The sequence below is a fragment of the Bos grunniens genome, chromosome 6, assembly GCF_055505025.1.
Source record: "Bos grunniens cultivar Pamir isolate PY7600 chromosome 6, Bosgru_T2T1.0, whole genome shotgun sequence".
In the NCBI taxonomy this organism is placed as follows: domain Eukaryota; kingdom Metazoa; phylum Chordata; class Mammalia; order Artiodactyla; family Bovidae; genus Bos; species Bos grunniens.
This window is the reverse complement of record NC_141170.1, coordinates 24,439,532-24,454,680: the sequence shown is the minus strand read 5'-3', so window position 1 is coordinate 24,454,680 and position 15,149 is coordinate 24,439,532. Positions and strand designations below refer to the sequence as shown.

Sequence of the window (15,149 nt, the reverse complement as noted above, 5' to 3'; positions counted from 1 at the left end):
TCATTACCACCTGAGCTCCGCCTCCTGTCAGATCAACAGTGGCATTCGATTGTCGTAGGAGGGTGAACCCTACTGTGAACTGTGCATGCGAGGGATCTAGGTTGTGTGCTTCTTATGAGAATCGTCCCAAACCCGCCCCCTGCTCCCAACTCCTGTCCGTGGAAAAGTTGTCTTCCATGAAGCCAGTCCCTGGTGCCAAAATGGTTGGAGATCGCTGCCTTGTAGGGTTTGCCAAGAGGATAAGAAATGATGTGTATGGAAGCCCTTAACACAATGCCTGACCCAGGTTGGGCCTTTGTACAACTTAACCTCCACGCATAAATTTGTCCCCAATCCAGATTGCCTTTCCTTTGTCTCTGCTCAGTCTCCCACTGAACTGAGGGCTCCTTAAAAGCAGAGACTTCCCAGAAAACAGTCATGAGAAGTGTTCACCCACTTCTTTCTTTTCTTTTCCTCCTTTTTTTTTTTTTTTTTTTAGCAGATAGGCATGGGAAAGAAAAGTGAAATGAAAGTGAAGTCTCTCAGTCGTGTCTGACTCTGCGACCCCATGGACTTTAGCCTACCAGGCTCCTCTGTCCATGGGATTTTCCAGGCAAGAGTACTGAAGTGGGTTGCCATTTCCTTCTCCAGAGGATCATGTCAACCCAGGGATCGAACCTAGATTTCCCGCATTGCAGGCAGACGCTTTACCCTCTGAGCCACCAGGGAAGCCATAGGCATGGGCCTATGTGTTAAATAGAGGGAAAAGGGAAAGAAGTCTTTTACATCTCAAGAGAAATCTGGAGTTGATTAATACATGACATAGCCCAAACATTACCACTTTAGCTTTTAATTCACCTCCACCCTGATGCCTGTCAAGCCAGCAAAAAAATCAATCTACAGCATTAGATAAAATCTGCCATGAGCAGAAAAGTTTTCTTGCTTGTGTTGCTTTTTGCCTGACAACAAGCTCCCTTCTTATCGTCATGTGCAAGGTCATGTCATTCCCACCCCTTTCTTAGAAGCACAGACAGTTGTTCTCGATGGAAAGAGTCCCAGATGGGTAATGTGTAGGACCTCATACCAAAGTCACTCATCTTTTTATAGATATCTTCTGGGTTTTTCTTTAGTGATAAATGGTAATAGGCTTAGCTCAGATAATAGATTTGTTTTATATTTGCCAATGCCGACAGTTCTGAGCCGTGGACAGGTTGGAGGCAGAGAGCTTTCTATGTGTTGTCTTACACAGAGCTTTGTGCTCACTCCTTCTGTTCGTTCCTTTCAGTTTTGGCAAGGCATGTCGGAGGCAGCCAGGAAATACATGTTTTAGCTTTAAGGTCATCTTTCTGTAGCTCCAAAGACGATTTGTCATATGACTGGACAGATGACTACCTCTTTGTATTTTTCATAAAGAAAATAATAACTGTCACTCAGCAAAATGTTGGTCTCAGAAGGAGACATGCTTTAATGCAGAATGTTACCTAAGGCCTTGTAGAAAGCAAGGAGGAAAAACTGATCCAATGTGTTCAGAAGCCTGGAGATGGGAAGCAATACACACCATGATATGGTAATTCCTGCCAACATTTGCTTCAAATTTTGATGCTGGAGAAGATTTGAAAGTCCCTTGGACAGCAAGAGATTAAACCAGTCAATCCTAAGGGAAATCAACCCTGAATATTCATTGATGTTGACTGATGCTCCAATACTTTGGTCACTTGATGCAAAGAGCCAACTCATCAGAAGAGATTCTAATGCTGGGAAAGATTGAGGGCAGGAGGAGAATGGGACGGCAGAGGATGAGATGGTTGGATGGCATCACCAACTCAACATGAGTTTGAGCAAACTCAGGGAGGTAGTGAAGAACAAGGAAGCCTAGTGTGCTGCAGTCCATGGGGGTCACAAAGAGTTGTACACACCTTAGTGACTGAACAGCAGTAACCACATTAGAGTGCCCTCTTTTTGCTGTATTGAGTGCTAATCTCATTCAGTTCAATCCTCCCAATAATTTTACAAGTTAGATATTAACATTTCCAATTTACATATTTAAAAAAAGGAAGAAGCAAGGTTCAGAATCTAAATAACTTTTCCTGCAGAGAGAGACTGCCAGCTTGCTTAGTCATGTCAGACTGTCGGACATGTCTGACTGTCTGTGGGACATGTCCAACTGTTGGGTGTATCCAACTGTGGGACATGGACTGTAGCCTACCAGGCTCCTCTATCCATGGGATCTCCCAGGCAGGAATACTGACATGGGTTGCCATTTCCTTCTCCAGGGGATTGTCCTGACCCGGGGATGGAACCCTTGGCTCCTGCATTGGCAGGTGGATTCTTTACCACTGCGCCAGCCACTGGCCAAATACAGCTTGTGGGTGTGTTTTGTTTGGCTGCAATAGTTTTTGGCCTGAATGGAATTTTTTTTTTTACCATTTTAAATGCTTGCTATTTTGAAATTTAGGAGCTATGACCTAAAAATGCAGATCTCTGGCTTTGTTTGAAAATAGGGAGACCTGCCAGCAAAAGAATGAAGCTAAGGGGCAGCCCTCTTTAAACACAACCTGTTCTTTCCAATTGTCCCTGTTCTCTATGGTCTTTCTGGCCCGGCACCCATGTGAGTGGTCATTTATCATCAGGTTTACACTGCTGTTTTTTTTGTAGCCTTAGAAGGAACATGAACTTTTTTGGGTTCTCAGGTCTCACAATTTTTCTTCCACCTGGCGCATATCTTCATTTGCATCACCTATCTGCATTTGAGATGGTGACTGTTCCCTGAAGCTGAGCAAACTTGATTTGTTCTATTTTGTTGGAACTATACTCACAGTGCAGCTAGCTTCCCTGGTGGCTCAGAAAGTAAAGAATCTGCCTGCAATGCAGGAGACTGGGGTTCGATCCCTGGGTTGGGAAGATCCCCTGGAGAAGGGACTGTCTATCCACTCCAGTATTCTTGTCTAGAAAACCCCATGGACAGAGGAGCCTGGTGGGCTATAGTCCATGGGGTTGCAGAGTGGGACACGACTGAGCAACCAACACTGTCACTTCACTTTCATTCACTCATGGTAGAAGCAGTTTCTTGGTCCTGAGAGCAGTAGGCAGGCCTTGAAATCTGCTGATTGCCTGTGATTTATCAGCCTCTGGTGGTCCTCAGTGGCGCCTTCCTGCCAGGTTGCTGAGGGCCCACGAGGGCTATCGCCACCTCCCTCGGTGTCCCGCTAACAGTGCCTCCATCTTTCCTTCTCTCACCCAGTGCCCAGCATGCAGTTTGCCAAGGATTTGCTCCTGGTGAAGGAGAAGGAGGGCGTCCTGCATGTGCCCATCATTCGGAGTGGAGACCTGAGCTATGAGTCATCGGTGAGGTGCTATACTCAGGGCCTTTCAGCTCAGGTCATGGAGGACTTTGAGGAGAGAAGAAATGCAGACTCTTCACGGATTACGTTTCTCAAAGGGGAGAAAGTAAGTGGATTCGTGGTGGCTGAAAGATGGGTTTCTCTCCTTCCTTGATGCCTTTATTTGTCCATAGTGAAGTAATTCAGACAAACTCTGAACATCCTAAGATGTTCTAATTAATTGTTCATATTGGGTTGGCCAAAAAGTTTGTTCCGAGTTTTCCATTACATCTTACGGGAAAACCTGAACAGATTTTTTGGCCAACGCAATACTTTCAACGATATCATGTCTTCTATGTAGCTGTCTTCTCTGTTGCCCACTTAGCACCAGCTACCTATGTCATTGGTTGAGCTGGGAAGTTTAGATGGTGTAGAATCTTTTTGGAATTTAGCAGAATCAGATGCCTAGGGACTTCTCTTAATCTGAAACCACATTGAAGAGGAATGCAGTCCACAAATGTTGTCTAGAGGAGACAGTTTTCTAATACCTGGGTCCCAGTTGCAGGCCAATACACATTCTGGTATAGGGCCCGCAGTACAGGATTGCACAGGTAGAGTTGAGCAGATTCAGGTTCGGGAAGTATTTTCTTGGTAATATAATGCAAAATGATGCATACAGACGAGGAAACTCCTGAGAAATTCCAGTCACTAAATATGGCTGCATCAGAATCAAATAGGGCTTCCCTAGTGGCTCAGAGTAAAGAATCCACTTGCAATGCAGGAAACTCGGGAGACGCAGGTTTGATCCCTAAGTTGGAAAGATCTGCTGGAGGAGGAAATGGCAACCCACTCCAGTATTCTTGCTGGGAAAGATCCCATGGACAGTGGAATGTGGGGGGCTGTAGTCTATAGGGTGACAAAGAGTCAGACATGACCGAGCACACACACACATCAGAATCAAGCCTGCAGCCTCAGTGTATATCCAAAGCACATACTGAATGGGAGTTGTATTTCCCCATTTTTTGGATCTCAGTTTCAGATGACTAAGTCAGTTGTGGCCCTGATTGCAAGGCCGCAGCCCTTGGTTCAAAGTATGGAGTTCCCATTGGTCATTTCAAGTCCTTTTCTCATTTTGTTGATTGATTCATTTCATTTTACCCCTATTCTGCAGACAGTCACAGTCCTTCCCCATCTGAGGTCGTCAATCCATTGTCTGTTAATGTGTGTCTCTTATTTTGTATTTGTTCTTTGCAAAGGCCTCGTTCTTTATATATATAATTTTTAATTTATAAAACTGCTACTGTGTTATATTTTTTCACACGTTTTCTGTGTTTTCTCAGCAATATGTTTTGGGTATCTGTGCATGTCATTTATGTGTATATCTAATCTGTTGCTTAAAACTGTTGCCTAGTATTTCACGATGTGCATTTACTACCTTTTACTCATTCACTCTCAGCAACAGACAGTGAAGCTCCTCCATTTCAGTTCCCAGTCACCTCCTAACACTCTGCCATTACTAACAGTACCACCAGGCAAATCCTCCTACCTGTCCACTTCCTCAGCAGCAAAATTGCTGGACCCCAGGGCATGAATGTGCTTAATTAAAAAAAAAAAAAATAGTATTAGGATACTTTCCAAAATGTCACTAACGGGACATGAAGGTTGCAAAAACCCTACATCCTCTTCTATACTTTTCCAGTTACTGATTTTTACTAATCTGATATGTATAATGTTATATCTCATTTCAATTTGCCTTTCTCCAATTATTTCTATGCTTTACTCAGATGGCAAAGAATCCACCTGCAATGTGGGAGACCTGGATTCGATCCCTGGGTTGGGAAGATCCCTTGGAGGAGGGCATGGCAACCCACTCCAGTATTCTTGCCTAAAGAATCCCCATGGACAGAGGAGCCTGGCAGGCTATGGGTTGCAAAGAGTCAGACACAACTGAGCGACTAAGCAAAGCACATGCTTGTTAGTTCATTGAGTTTCCTCTTACAAGAATCTATTATTTTTAACCTTTGTTACTTATTTTATTGTGTTGCTATCTTTTTCTTACTGATTTGCAGTAGTTTCTTGTGTACTCTTGGGCTTCCCTCGTGGCTCAGAGGTTAAAGCGTCTGCCTCCAATGTGGGAGACCGGGTTTCAATCCCTGGTTCGGGAAGATCCCCTGGAGAAGGAGATGGCAACCCACTCCAGTATTCTTGCCTGGAGAATACTCTAAATATTCTTAATGTTAATAATTCTGAATAGTAATATTAATCCTTGCCAACTTTAGACATTTTAGCTCCTATAAGCGTAGTTTCCTTTTCTGTCTCTCATCTACTACCATTGACCTTGGTGTTCTTAGTCGAACAGAAATCTTCATTTTGATATAATCAAGCATATGAAGTTCAGTTCAGTTCACTTCAATTCTGTTGCTCAGTTGTGTCCGACTCTTTGTGACCCCATGGACTACAAGCATATGAAGGTTTTGCCTTATGATTAGTTCTTTTGAAGTTTAGCGGAAGACTTTACCCATCCCAGGTCACCCGATTCTTCCTCCATTCTTTACCACCAAAAGAAAGTAATAGTTTCCTTCTCTGAGACTCTCAAGTCTTTTACGCATGCATGACTCATAAAACCCCTGTCTTAGTTTTGTATTTTATGGGAATTTTACTGGTGGCAGGTTGAAACACATATTAAAACACACACACACATAAGTACTGTAAATATGATCTTCAGCTTTGAGTCTGCATGTCTGTATTTGTTTTAAATTCAAAAGAGGATTCTCTGCCTATCCAAGAGGCAGTTTGTAATTTAGTAAAATCATAAAGAAAATACAGCTTAGTAGTCTAGATGTTACCCACATGGCAGCCTATTCATAAGCACGTTTTGGAATCTTCATCTCCTTCGTCATGCTGAGCAATGTCTTTGGAACTTGTCATTTACCAGAATGTCCTTTTTTAAAATTTATTTTTAATTGCAGAGTAATTTTTTACAGTGGTTTCTGCCATAGAACAATGTGAATCAATCATAAGTATACATTATATCCCCCATCCTGCACCCTCCAGGGGGAAAGGGTGGGATGAATTGACAGAATAGCATTGAAACATATTTATTACCATATGTAAAATATATAGCTAATGGAATGTTGCTGTATGACACAGAGAGAATGTCTTTTATTTTTAAGATATACTGAAGAGTCATTATTAAATTCATGCTTTCCATAAAGAAATTCTTGCTGTAAGAAAAATGTGAGAGGGATAATAAAAGCATGCTTCAGGAACTTAAAACCAGGTTAGCAAACCACAGGTAAATGTTCACAGAAATAGTCTCCCTCCATCTAGTATGACTCAGGGGGTGTGACAGTAAAAGCTCCATATCCACATATCCTATGCAATATGGTACTATAGTGAGTTTAAGATCAGCCAACTAAAAATAATCACACTTCATATCATGACTATGCTATCAAGGCTGCTCTGTTGTGACCTTATTTTACATTTCCCCAAGAAGACAGTCCTCAGAAGAGAATATTCAGTTTGGGAAACACTTGATTTCTTTCCATCCAACAGGGATTTAGATTGTGTTCTCTGACATTCAGTTCTCAGCAGTTTTCAAGTGAGACACCATTTGGCAGCTCTTTATAGAGTTCTGCAGCTTTTAAAGGTGTCTTTAGCCTAACAGGAAGCTTTTCTGACTTCCTTATAAGACTCCTCAATTTTCGCAAAGGAAGAAGAACATTATTCACCTCTCCAGGATTTCTAATCCATATGTTAAACCCTCACCATCAGAAATCTACCTATCATAACATGTACAAGGGTGTAGATTAGTCCAGGCAAAATGTGAGGAAGCACACAAATGTTCTCCAAATGCTTTTTAGTGATTCATTTTATTGCTCTAGTTTTTCATAACTTATGACCAATAATTCAAAATGGTTTGGAATATTGAATACAAAGCTCCACATATAGGTAGGTCCATCTAGGTATGACTGTTAAGACTTAAATATTCTATTTTATAAATGGTTGGAATCTTTTGAATTTGTGTTGGCTCTTTGATGCTGCAAAGAAGAAAAATTACTTTCCAGGGAAAGGTGAGCAAATGATTGATACCTCGCTGCAAGTTTTAATCTCTCTTGTGCCCTTGGCTCTAGATGAAGAACTGTACTGTCTATATACACGATGACTCCATGTTTGAGCCTGAGGAACAGTTCAGGGTCTACCTTGGCCGTCCTCTTGGGAACCACTGGAGTGGAGCCAGAGTTGGAAAGAATCACATGGCCACCATCACCATATCTAATGATGAAGATGGTAACAGAAGAAATTGCCTTTAGTTTCTCTTAGGTTGATGGGACTTGAACTGATGTTTCATAGTAATGTTTTAATGTAATTATAGGTGTTTTGAAAAATAAAAGCACTGTAAAAATGTCTAATGGTAACAGTTGGAGTATTCATAAAAAAAAAATAGTCTTGGAATATTTATAGGAAACAATTATACTCCAATTTAAAAAAAAAAAAATGCAGCAAGGGATCCCTTCCACAGAGCTCCGATTTTTTTTACTATAATTTTTTTTTTAATTTAAATTGAAAATTTTTAAACATACAGTTTTAACTGGATGTTTATTTGGGCTTTTTTGTTCCTGCTGTGTGACATGTAGACTATTAGTTCCCTGACCAGGGATCGAAACCACAGCCTCTTCGTTGGAAGCAAGGAGCCTTAACCGCTGGACCATCAGGGAAGTCACAGAGCTCTAGTATTTTTAATCACATTGTTCCCTAGCACATCACCAAGACATAAGGAATGAGTGTGGTTAAGAGCTAGGACAGAAACACTAAGACAGACACAGAATAAAAACTGTTTAAGTCCCGGCAATTCAGGAGCAGGGCTGGAAATACAATCAGAGTCAGTTGAATCCAATGAACTGATTTAAAACACTGCCACCTTCCTGGAAAAGTCTAATTTCTCAGTTTTATTCTCTCTAATTGATTTGGCCTACTAACCTAAAAATACTTAAATTCTTTAGTCAAGTGCTAGCAAAGAATGACCCAGGCACCAAAGAAAACAAAATCTGTTTTAAATAGGGACATAGCTGTTTTATTAAAATAGATATTTTAATGAATGGACAACAATACTACAACTAGTAATAGCTTTTTTATTGAATACTGATTATATACCAAGAACTGTTATAAGCATATTATTTAAAAAAAAAACTTTATTTAATCCTGACAGTAAGCTTTTGAGGTAGGTGTTATTATCCTATATTATAGGTAAAGAAATTGAACCCCAGCAAAGTTATCTTATTTATGCTCTTAGTTACACAACTGTGAGGAATAAAACTGCATGTAAAACCTTATTGTATCAGATTCTAGAATCTACACAAGAGTCAGTGAGACTCAGGGTTTTTAATATAAAATAGAGACTAACTTGAATTGGGGGGAAAAAATTTAAAAGCCAGCCTTGAAGTTGAATTAGCCGTTTACCAAAGGAGACAGGTTCAGATCTGAGGTGAACCCCTCCTGTTCACGCAGTACTTAGATTGTATTTAGCCCAGTACTTAGGCTCAGAGAAGTCACCGGTTCACACTGTTACAGCGACACACCTCAGTCTCAGAGAGCGTACACAGTAAAACTATGAAGTCTCAAATGAGACGTGTCTTTGACAATTAGGAAGAATGGATTTTCTGAGAGAGAAGAGGGAAGTGAACATAGAGACACCAGACATTTCTGGAAAAGTCTATGATATGTTTTTAGAGGGTATAAGGTTTGTAATTGCTCCCAATTCTTCTCTCTTCTTATCTCACTGTTTCCACCACTACCTCATTGCCCTTCCCCATGAGAATATAATACAAAGGAAGGCATGGTTCGAACTTCAAAAAAAAAAAGTTATTCATTTCACAGCAATGAGGGTAGTACTTCAAATCAGATTGTGTTCGGAAATCCTATGTTTCTCAATTATTGTTGTAGCCACCACTAAAACTACTCACTCTTTTTTTTTTTTTTTAACTTTTTATTTTGTGTTGGAGTATAGCCAATTAACAATGTCGTGACAGTTTCCAGTGAACAGCGAAGGGACTCAGCCATACATATACATGTATCCATTCTCCTCCAAACCCCCCTCCCATCCAGCCTGCCATATAACACTGAGCAGAGTCCCCTGTGCTATACTGTAGGTTAGCTTGTTGGTTACCCTTGTTAAATATAGCAGTGTGTACATGTCAATCCCAAACTCCCTAACTACCCCTTCTCCCCATCCTTTCCACCTGGCAACCATAAATTGGTAAAACTACTCATTCTTAACTAACCTGTGTATTTATAGATAAAGCTAAGGGTGGGGGAAAGTGAAAGCAGTAGGAAGGAGGACCCAGAAGATGGAGATGAGAGATAGATTTGGTAAATGTAAGCAGTATATAAATGAAATTCATATCTCATAAATGAAAAAGAGTTGGTTCATACAATCAGTCAATAGATATTTATCAAGGGCTTACTCTGTCTCAGTCCCTTGATAAATTGTGCAGATTTAAAAACATGCTATGAGCTATAAGGCCTAGATGGAAACTTGGATAACATGCATTTCAAAGTGCTTAAAAATGTTTCCTCCACTGTACTCTTTTTAATAAGAAATATGTGAGAAACAGCTCCTGCAGAATCACAGATGAATTCCTTTTTCCAAAGTATTGCTTAGGGGTAAATACAGATTGATTTTTATGACTGCAAGCTATTTTGCCTTTTGTATTGTTAACTAGTGTGAAAAATTCCCTCTTGTCGTTATAAAGTGTTTTCATGGGAGCTGGAATTCTTTTTCACTTTTCCAACTTGCTCTTGTTTTCCTAACCTTGTTTCCTTAGCCCCTACCATTGAGTTTGAAGAAGCTGCATACCAAGTCCGGGAACCCTCAGGGCCAGATGCCACGGCCGTTCTGAATGTCAAGGTGATCCGCAGAGGGGATCAGAACAGAACATCCAAGATTCGCTGTAGCACACGGGATGGGTCAGCCCAGTCTGGTGTGGATTATTACCCAAAGAGCCGAGTCTTGAAGTTCAGTCCTGGTAATTGAATGCCAATCCCAATTAGTAGGTCTTCCTTAAAGTGTTAATCGATTAGTTGTGTCTGACTCTTTGCGACCCCATAGACTATAGCCCGCCAGGCTCCTCTGTCCATAGAATTTCCGAGGCAAGAATACTGGAGTGGGTAGCCATTTCCTTCTCCAGAGGATCTTCCTGATCCAGGTATCAAACCTGAGTCTCCTGCATTGCAGGCAGATTCTTACTGTCTGAGTCACCAGGGAAGCCCCATAGGTATTACTTAAGAGAGAGGCTAATATCTTATATTCGAAGGAAAAAATAAGCAGAAAATTTAAAAATATATACATTTCCAATAGCATGAAGTACTTAGTAAGCACACATTTGAGGTTGTAGGAATCTTTAAATTTTTTAATTAGTAAAAGTGGCATAGGATAAGAAAAAAAAAAAGAAGTGCCTTACTTCGGAGCATCCTAGGCATTTTGGATCATTCAAAAGGATTTGTTGTTGTTGTTGTTAGCCTATAATTTGGTTGAGCAATGGGAGCACCTGAGTTTTTAAAAATATATGTGATGCCATCATTCAGCAAACATCAGTACACACCATTGTGCTGGGCCCTTCAGGGCTTACTCAACCCAGAAGGCACAATCTCCATGTTCAAATGGCTTGACATCTATTAGGCGATGCTATGAAGATGAGTCATGGAAGAGAGAAAGATGAGATTCTCACAACCAGCTGTTTAATTGTTTGATGTATTTCCTTAATGGAAGGAATGAGACAAAAAAAGGACTGACTTCTACTCTAGACTTTTCCCAAAAACTTTCTGGAGCAATATAAGGTGAAAAGGCTGGTGTACAGCCTGGCACTGTTTGTGATGTAGCCAGAAGTGGGCAAAAGTGGTAGAAGCCCTCTTCAGAGATGGCATGGCAAGAGGAGGGAAGAAATGCCTCCCTTGGAGATGGAGGGGTGTCTCTGTATGTCTCCATCACCCCACGGAGCTTCAAAGGGCTTTTGGCTCCATCCCTTGTTCGTCTGGCTAGTGTTTACAGGGAAGTTAGGTGCCCTTCCTCCACATGCTCACAAGGACCTCTCTTCCAAGTGTCTTAGCTTTTTTCTCTTCTGCATAAGGATCTGGGGGAAAGGCAGGTCCTAGAAGTAACCTAGCCCAGGTGTCTATAGGAGGAAGAAGGCCATCTTGACCACTGCCAGGGATAGCTGCACCCTCATAGAATCACTTTATAGAAAACATGGGGGTTTCTGAGCTCTAACCCTCCCCATTCCATGCTGGCAAACTGTTACATTATCGTCTTGGCAGAGACGGCCCTGTAGGTAACCTTTGAGCTGTCGCTTCCCAGGAGACAGCTTTGAAGGGTGTCTAGTGTGTAAGCACTCATTGCCACACAGGGACTTGTTCCTAACTGTAAAGGGGAAAGAAAAATTAAGCAAAAAAAAACAAAAAAAATGCATAACCAGGGTGGAGTGTTTTTTAGATCATAGATTTTTATTACCACCAGCTAGTGTCAGGCAGGGGCCATTAATTCTCATGTGTTGAATAGTAAATCTGTAGGACTGAGCCTCCACCATGGGTGGAATTTCACCTATAAAACTGATCCCTCACTGGAGATGGGGCTAAAGTGATTAGCAGCCACTGCATTGATAGAAGCCCTCCGAGAAGAAAGGGCATATTTCAACATGAAGCCTCAGCAGTGCCAACCTGCACTGTCTTAAGTGGGTCACTGATGAGGACCTTTACTCTTTGTTCTGTCCTTGGTGAAGGTGTGGATCACATCTTCTTTAAAGTCGAGATCCTGTCCAATGAAGACCGGGAGTGGCATGAATCGTTCTCCCTAGTCCTTGGCCCAGATGACCCAGTGGAAGCAGTTCTTGGCGATGTGACCACGGCTACAGTGACGATTCTAGACCAGGAGGCAGCTGGGAGTCTCATCCTGCCAGCACCGCCCATTGTAAGTCTCATGACCCAAAGGATGGTTGCTTCTGTCCTAGGCGTTAGATGAGAACTTGAAAAAAGCAGGACTGCCAGGACTGCTCGTGTCCCCTTCCCCAAATCCCTCACTCCCATCACCTCCAGGGTCATCTGGTAATGTCTGGTGACATCTGTGGTTTTCATGACTGTCACACTGGGTGCTGTTAGCATCTAGGGGATGGAAGTCAGGGATGCTGCTGAACATCCTACAATACACAGGAGTCCCCCTCCTCCACACCAAAGAGTTGCCTGGCTCAAAAGTCAGTAGTGCTAAAGAGGAGAAACCTGGTTTCCACATAAGAGTGAGACCAAACTATGTTGAGACCTTTGTCTGACAAAGAAAGTACAATACCATTGATCTCGTTTCTTTGGTGAGACCTAGAAGAGTAAAAATGGAGTATTCCCCCATATCTATTATCCTACATACTCGCCATGGGCATAGAATTAAGTGTCTGTGGAGATGTACCACCATGTTTCCCAATTTGGGGATGAACAGAATGAATGCACCGACTTCACAGTTAGGAGAAATACTCACAGAGGTTGCCGTGTGGCTAGTCCCTCAGTCATGTCCGACTCTTTGCAACTCTGTGGACTGTAGCCCGCCAGGTTCCTCTGTTCATGGGATTCTCTAGACAAGAATACTGGATTCCCTTCTCCAGGGGATCTTCCTGACCCAGAGATTGAACCTGGGTCTCCTGCATTGCAGGTGGATTTTTTACTGTCTGAGCCACCAGGGAAGCTCCCAGAAGTTGCCAAGGGGAATTTAACGTAGGATAATGAAGCAGTCCGAATAACTCTTATAATTTTCCCTGACTAATCTCATACAATAGAAAGACCATTTCAAAATAGGTCTCTTTGACCATGGAAGAAATATATATGTATGTTCAGTCACTAAGTCATGTCGGTCTCTTTGCAACCCCATGGACTGCAGCATGCCAGGCTTCCCTGTCCTTCACATATATCCTTTATTTACTTGTATTTTGCCAGATGCACTACTGCCTGCCATTAACAGTTTAATGCAACTTTTAACTAATATCTGCCATTTATGATAGAGTTGTGGTTACAGTGTGTTGGGGGTGGAGTGTTTTTCACTTGAGTCATAGGAATCTGATTTAGGAATGAGACCGTTAAGATACTAAAGCTTTTAACTCAGGGAGGAGGAGGATCTTCCCTACTATTGAAGATTTCCAGGATCTTTTAGGAATGCCTGGCTAAGCATTGTTAAAACCACTGCTATATTTTAAAGAATCCCTAGGAGTTAAGTGATCAGGTAGGTCTCTGGGGAAGGGAGCTTTAGTTTTCTGACCCTCCCGATACCCACCCAGGCCTGAAGCTATGTTGCTCCTTGGCAGGTCGTTACACTTGCTGACTATGACCATGTGGAAGAGGTTACCAAGGAGGGAGTCAAGAAATCCCCCTCCCCGGGCTACCCGCTGATCTGCGTCACGCCCTGCGACCCCCATTTCCCCAAATACGCTGTCATGAAGGAGCGCTGCATTGAGGCTGGCATCAACCAGACGTCTGTGCAGTTCAGCTGGGAAGTGGCCGCCCCCACTGACGGCAACGGGGCCCGGTCTCCCTTCGAGACCATCACCGACAACACGCCATTCACCAGTGTCAACCACATGGTAGGTCTGGTTACAGAGAGAGAGACCTGGCCTTTCTCTTTGTTACTCCAGCTCTGTCAAATTCCTTAAGGTCCCTGCATGCCATTTGGTATAAACTAAACAATTAAGCGGGTACAACACTGTCCTTTTGTTCTTATGTATGAGAAAAGATAATGTGGTGTGGCAGAAAGAGGACTAGGCTAGTACTCCAACAACCTGTTACAAACCTTGATTCTGCCTGTTCTGAACTATGTGATGTGAAGTGTTTACTTCACCTTTCTGAGTCTCAGTTTCCTGATCTACAAAATAATACCTCCTTTGCTTAATCCACTTGACAAGGTCATTGACAGATAGGAAAGTGATTTACAAATGATGAAGTAAGTCAAAGATTCTAGGTAAGTACGAATAATGATTAGTCTCTTTTCACATCTCTTAAATCATTCAATACGGAGTAGGGTATAAATTCCTTAAGAAAAAGGGTTCTACCATATTTGTATATCCATCCCAAAGTGGCTGCCACATTGGTGGCACGCAGTGGGGACCAGTTATTAAATAAAATGAGAGTATGCTTATTAAGTGATCAGTATTTTTCGAAGCCTGGTGGGAAGATATGAAAAGAGGTTCAGAATGTCGTTGCTGTCCTCAGAGAGTCAGGAGGCCAGACGCACACCTCTGCCACCATCAGGGAGCCGCGCACAGTGGTGCTTTGCCCACGCTCAGGAAACAGCCCAGTGTTCTAACTCTGCTTATTGCACCAATGATGTTCTTCCAGAAAGAGCCAAAAGCGGTGAGACTCAGGCTCCACAGAGCGTCTGGCACCCAGGAAACAATCAATCGTTTTTGACTGAGATGAGTGCATTTAATAATTTTGGAAATCAGAGATTTTCTTCAGACTTAATTTCTCTAGATATTTCCCTACAAATCCACAGTCTGTTCTCACTTTAACAGTGCCTTGGACTTCCCTAGAGGTCCAGCAGTTGGGAATCCACCTACCTGCCAGGGAGACGAATTCAATCGGTCCCTGGTCCAGGAAGATTCCACATGCTGAGGAGCAGCTAAGCCCGAGCACCGCAACTGGAGAGTAGCCCCTGCTCACCACAGCTAGGGGAAACCCGTGCTCAGCAATGAAGACCCAGCACAGCAAGAATAAATAAATAAAAATTTTAAAAAGAACTCTCTTGAGTAGGTAGTGGAAGAAAGCTGTTAGATGTACATTGGAGGCTTTGGATAACGTGGGTCCCTCGTGTCCATTGTCCTTGGC

At 42.3% G+C, this 15,149-nt stretch overlaps 1 protein-coding gene across 2 annotated transcripts in view; it reads left to right on the top strand.

Moving 5' to 3' along the window:
* FRAS1 (Fraser extracellular matrix complex subunit 1) overlaps positions 1-15,149 on the top strand; it is a 534,425-nt gene that overhangs the window by 478,399 nt on the left and 40,877 nt on the right. For both annotated transcript variants that reach the window (XR_015165261.1, XM_086405184.1), the window contains exons 59-63: positions 3,221-3,426; positions 7,433-7,589; positions 10,124-10,324; positions 12,074-12,261; positions 13,634-13,909. Coding sequence is in view for 1 of the 2 variants with exons in the window: in XM_086405184.1 (XP_086261310.1) it covers positions 3,221-3,426; positions 7,433-7,589; positions 10,124-10,324; positions 12,074-12,261; positions 13,634-13,909 (1,028 nt within the window). In the remaining variant the exon portion in view is untranslated. The remainder of the gene's footprint in view (positions 1-3,220; positions 3,427-7,432; positions 7,590-10,123; positions 10,325-12,073; positions 12,262-13,633; positions 13,910-15,149) is intronic.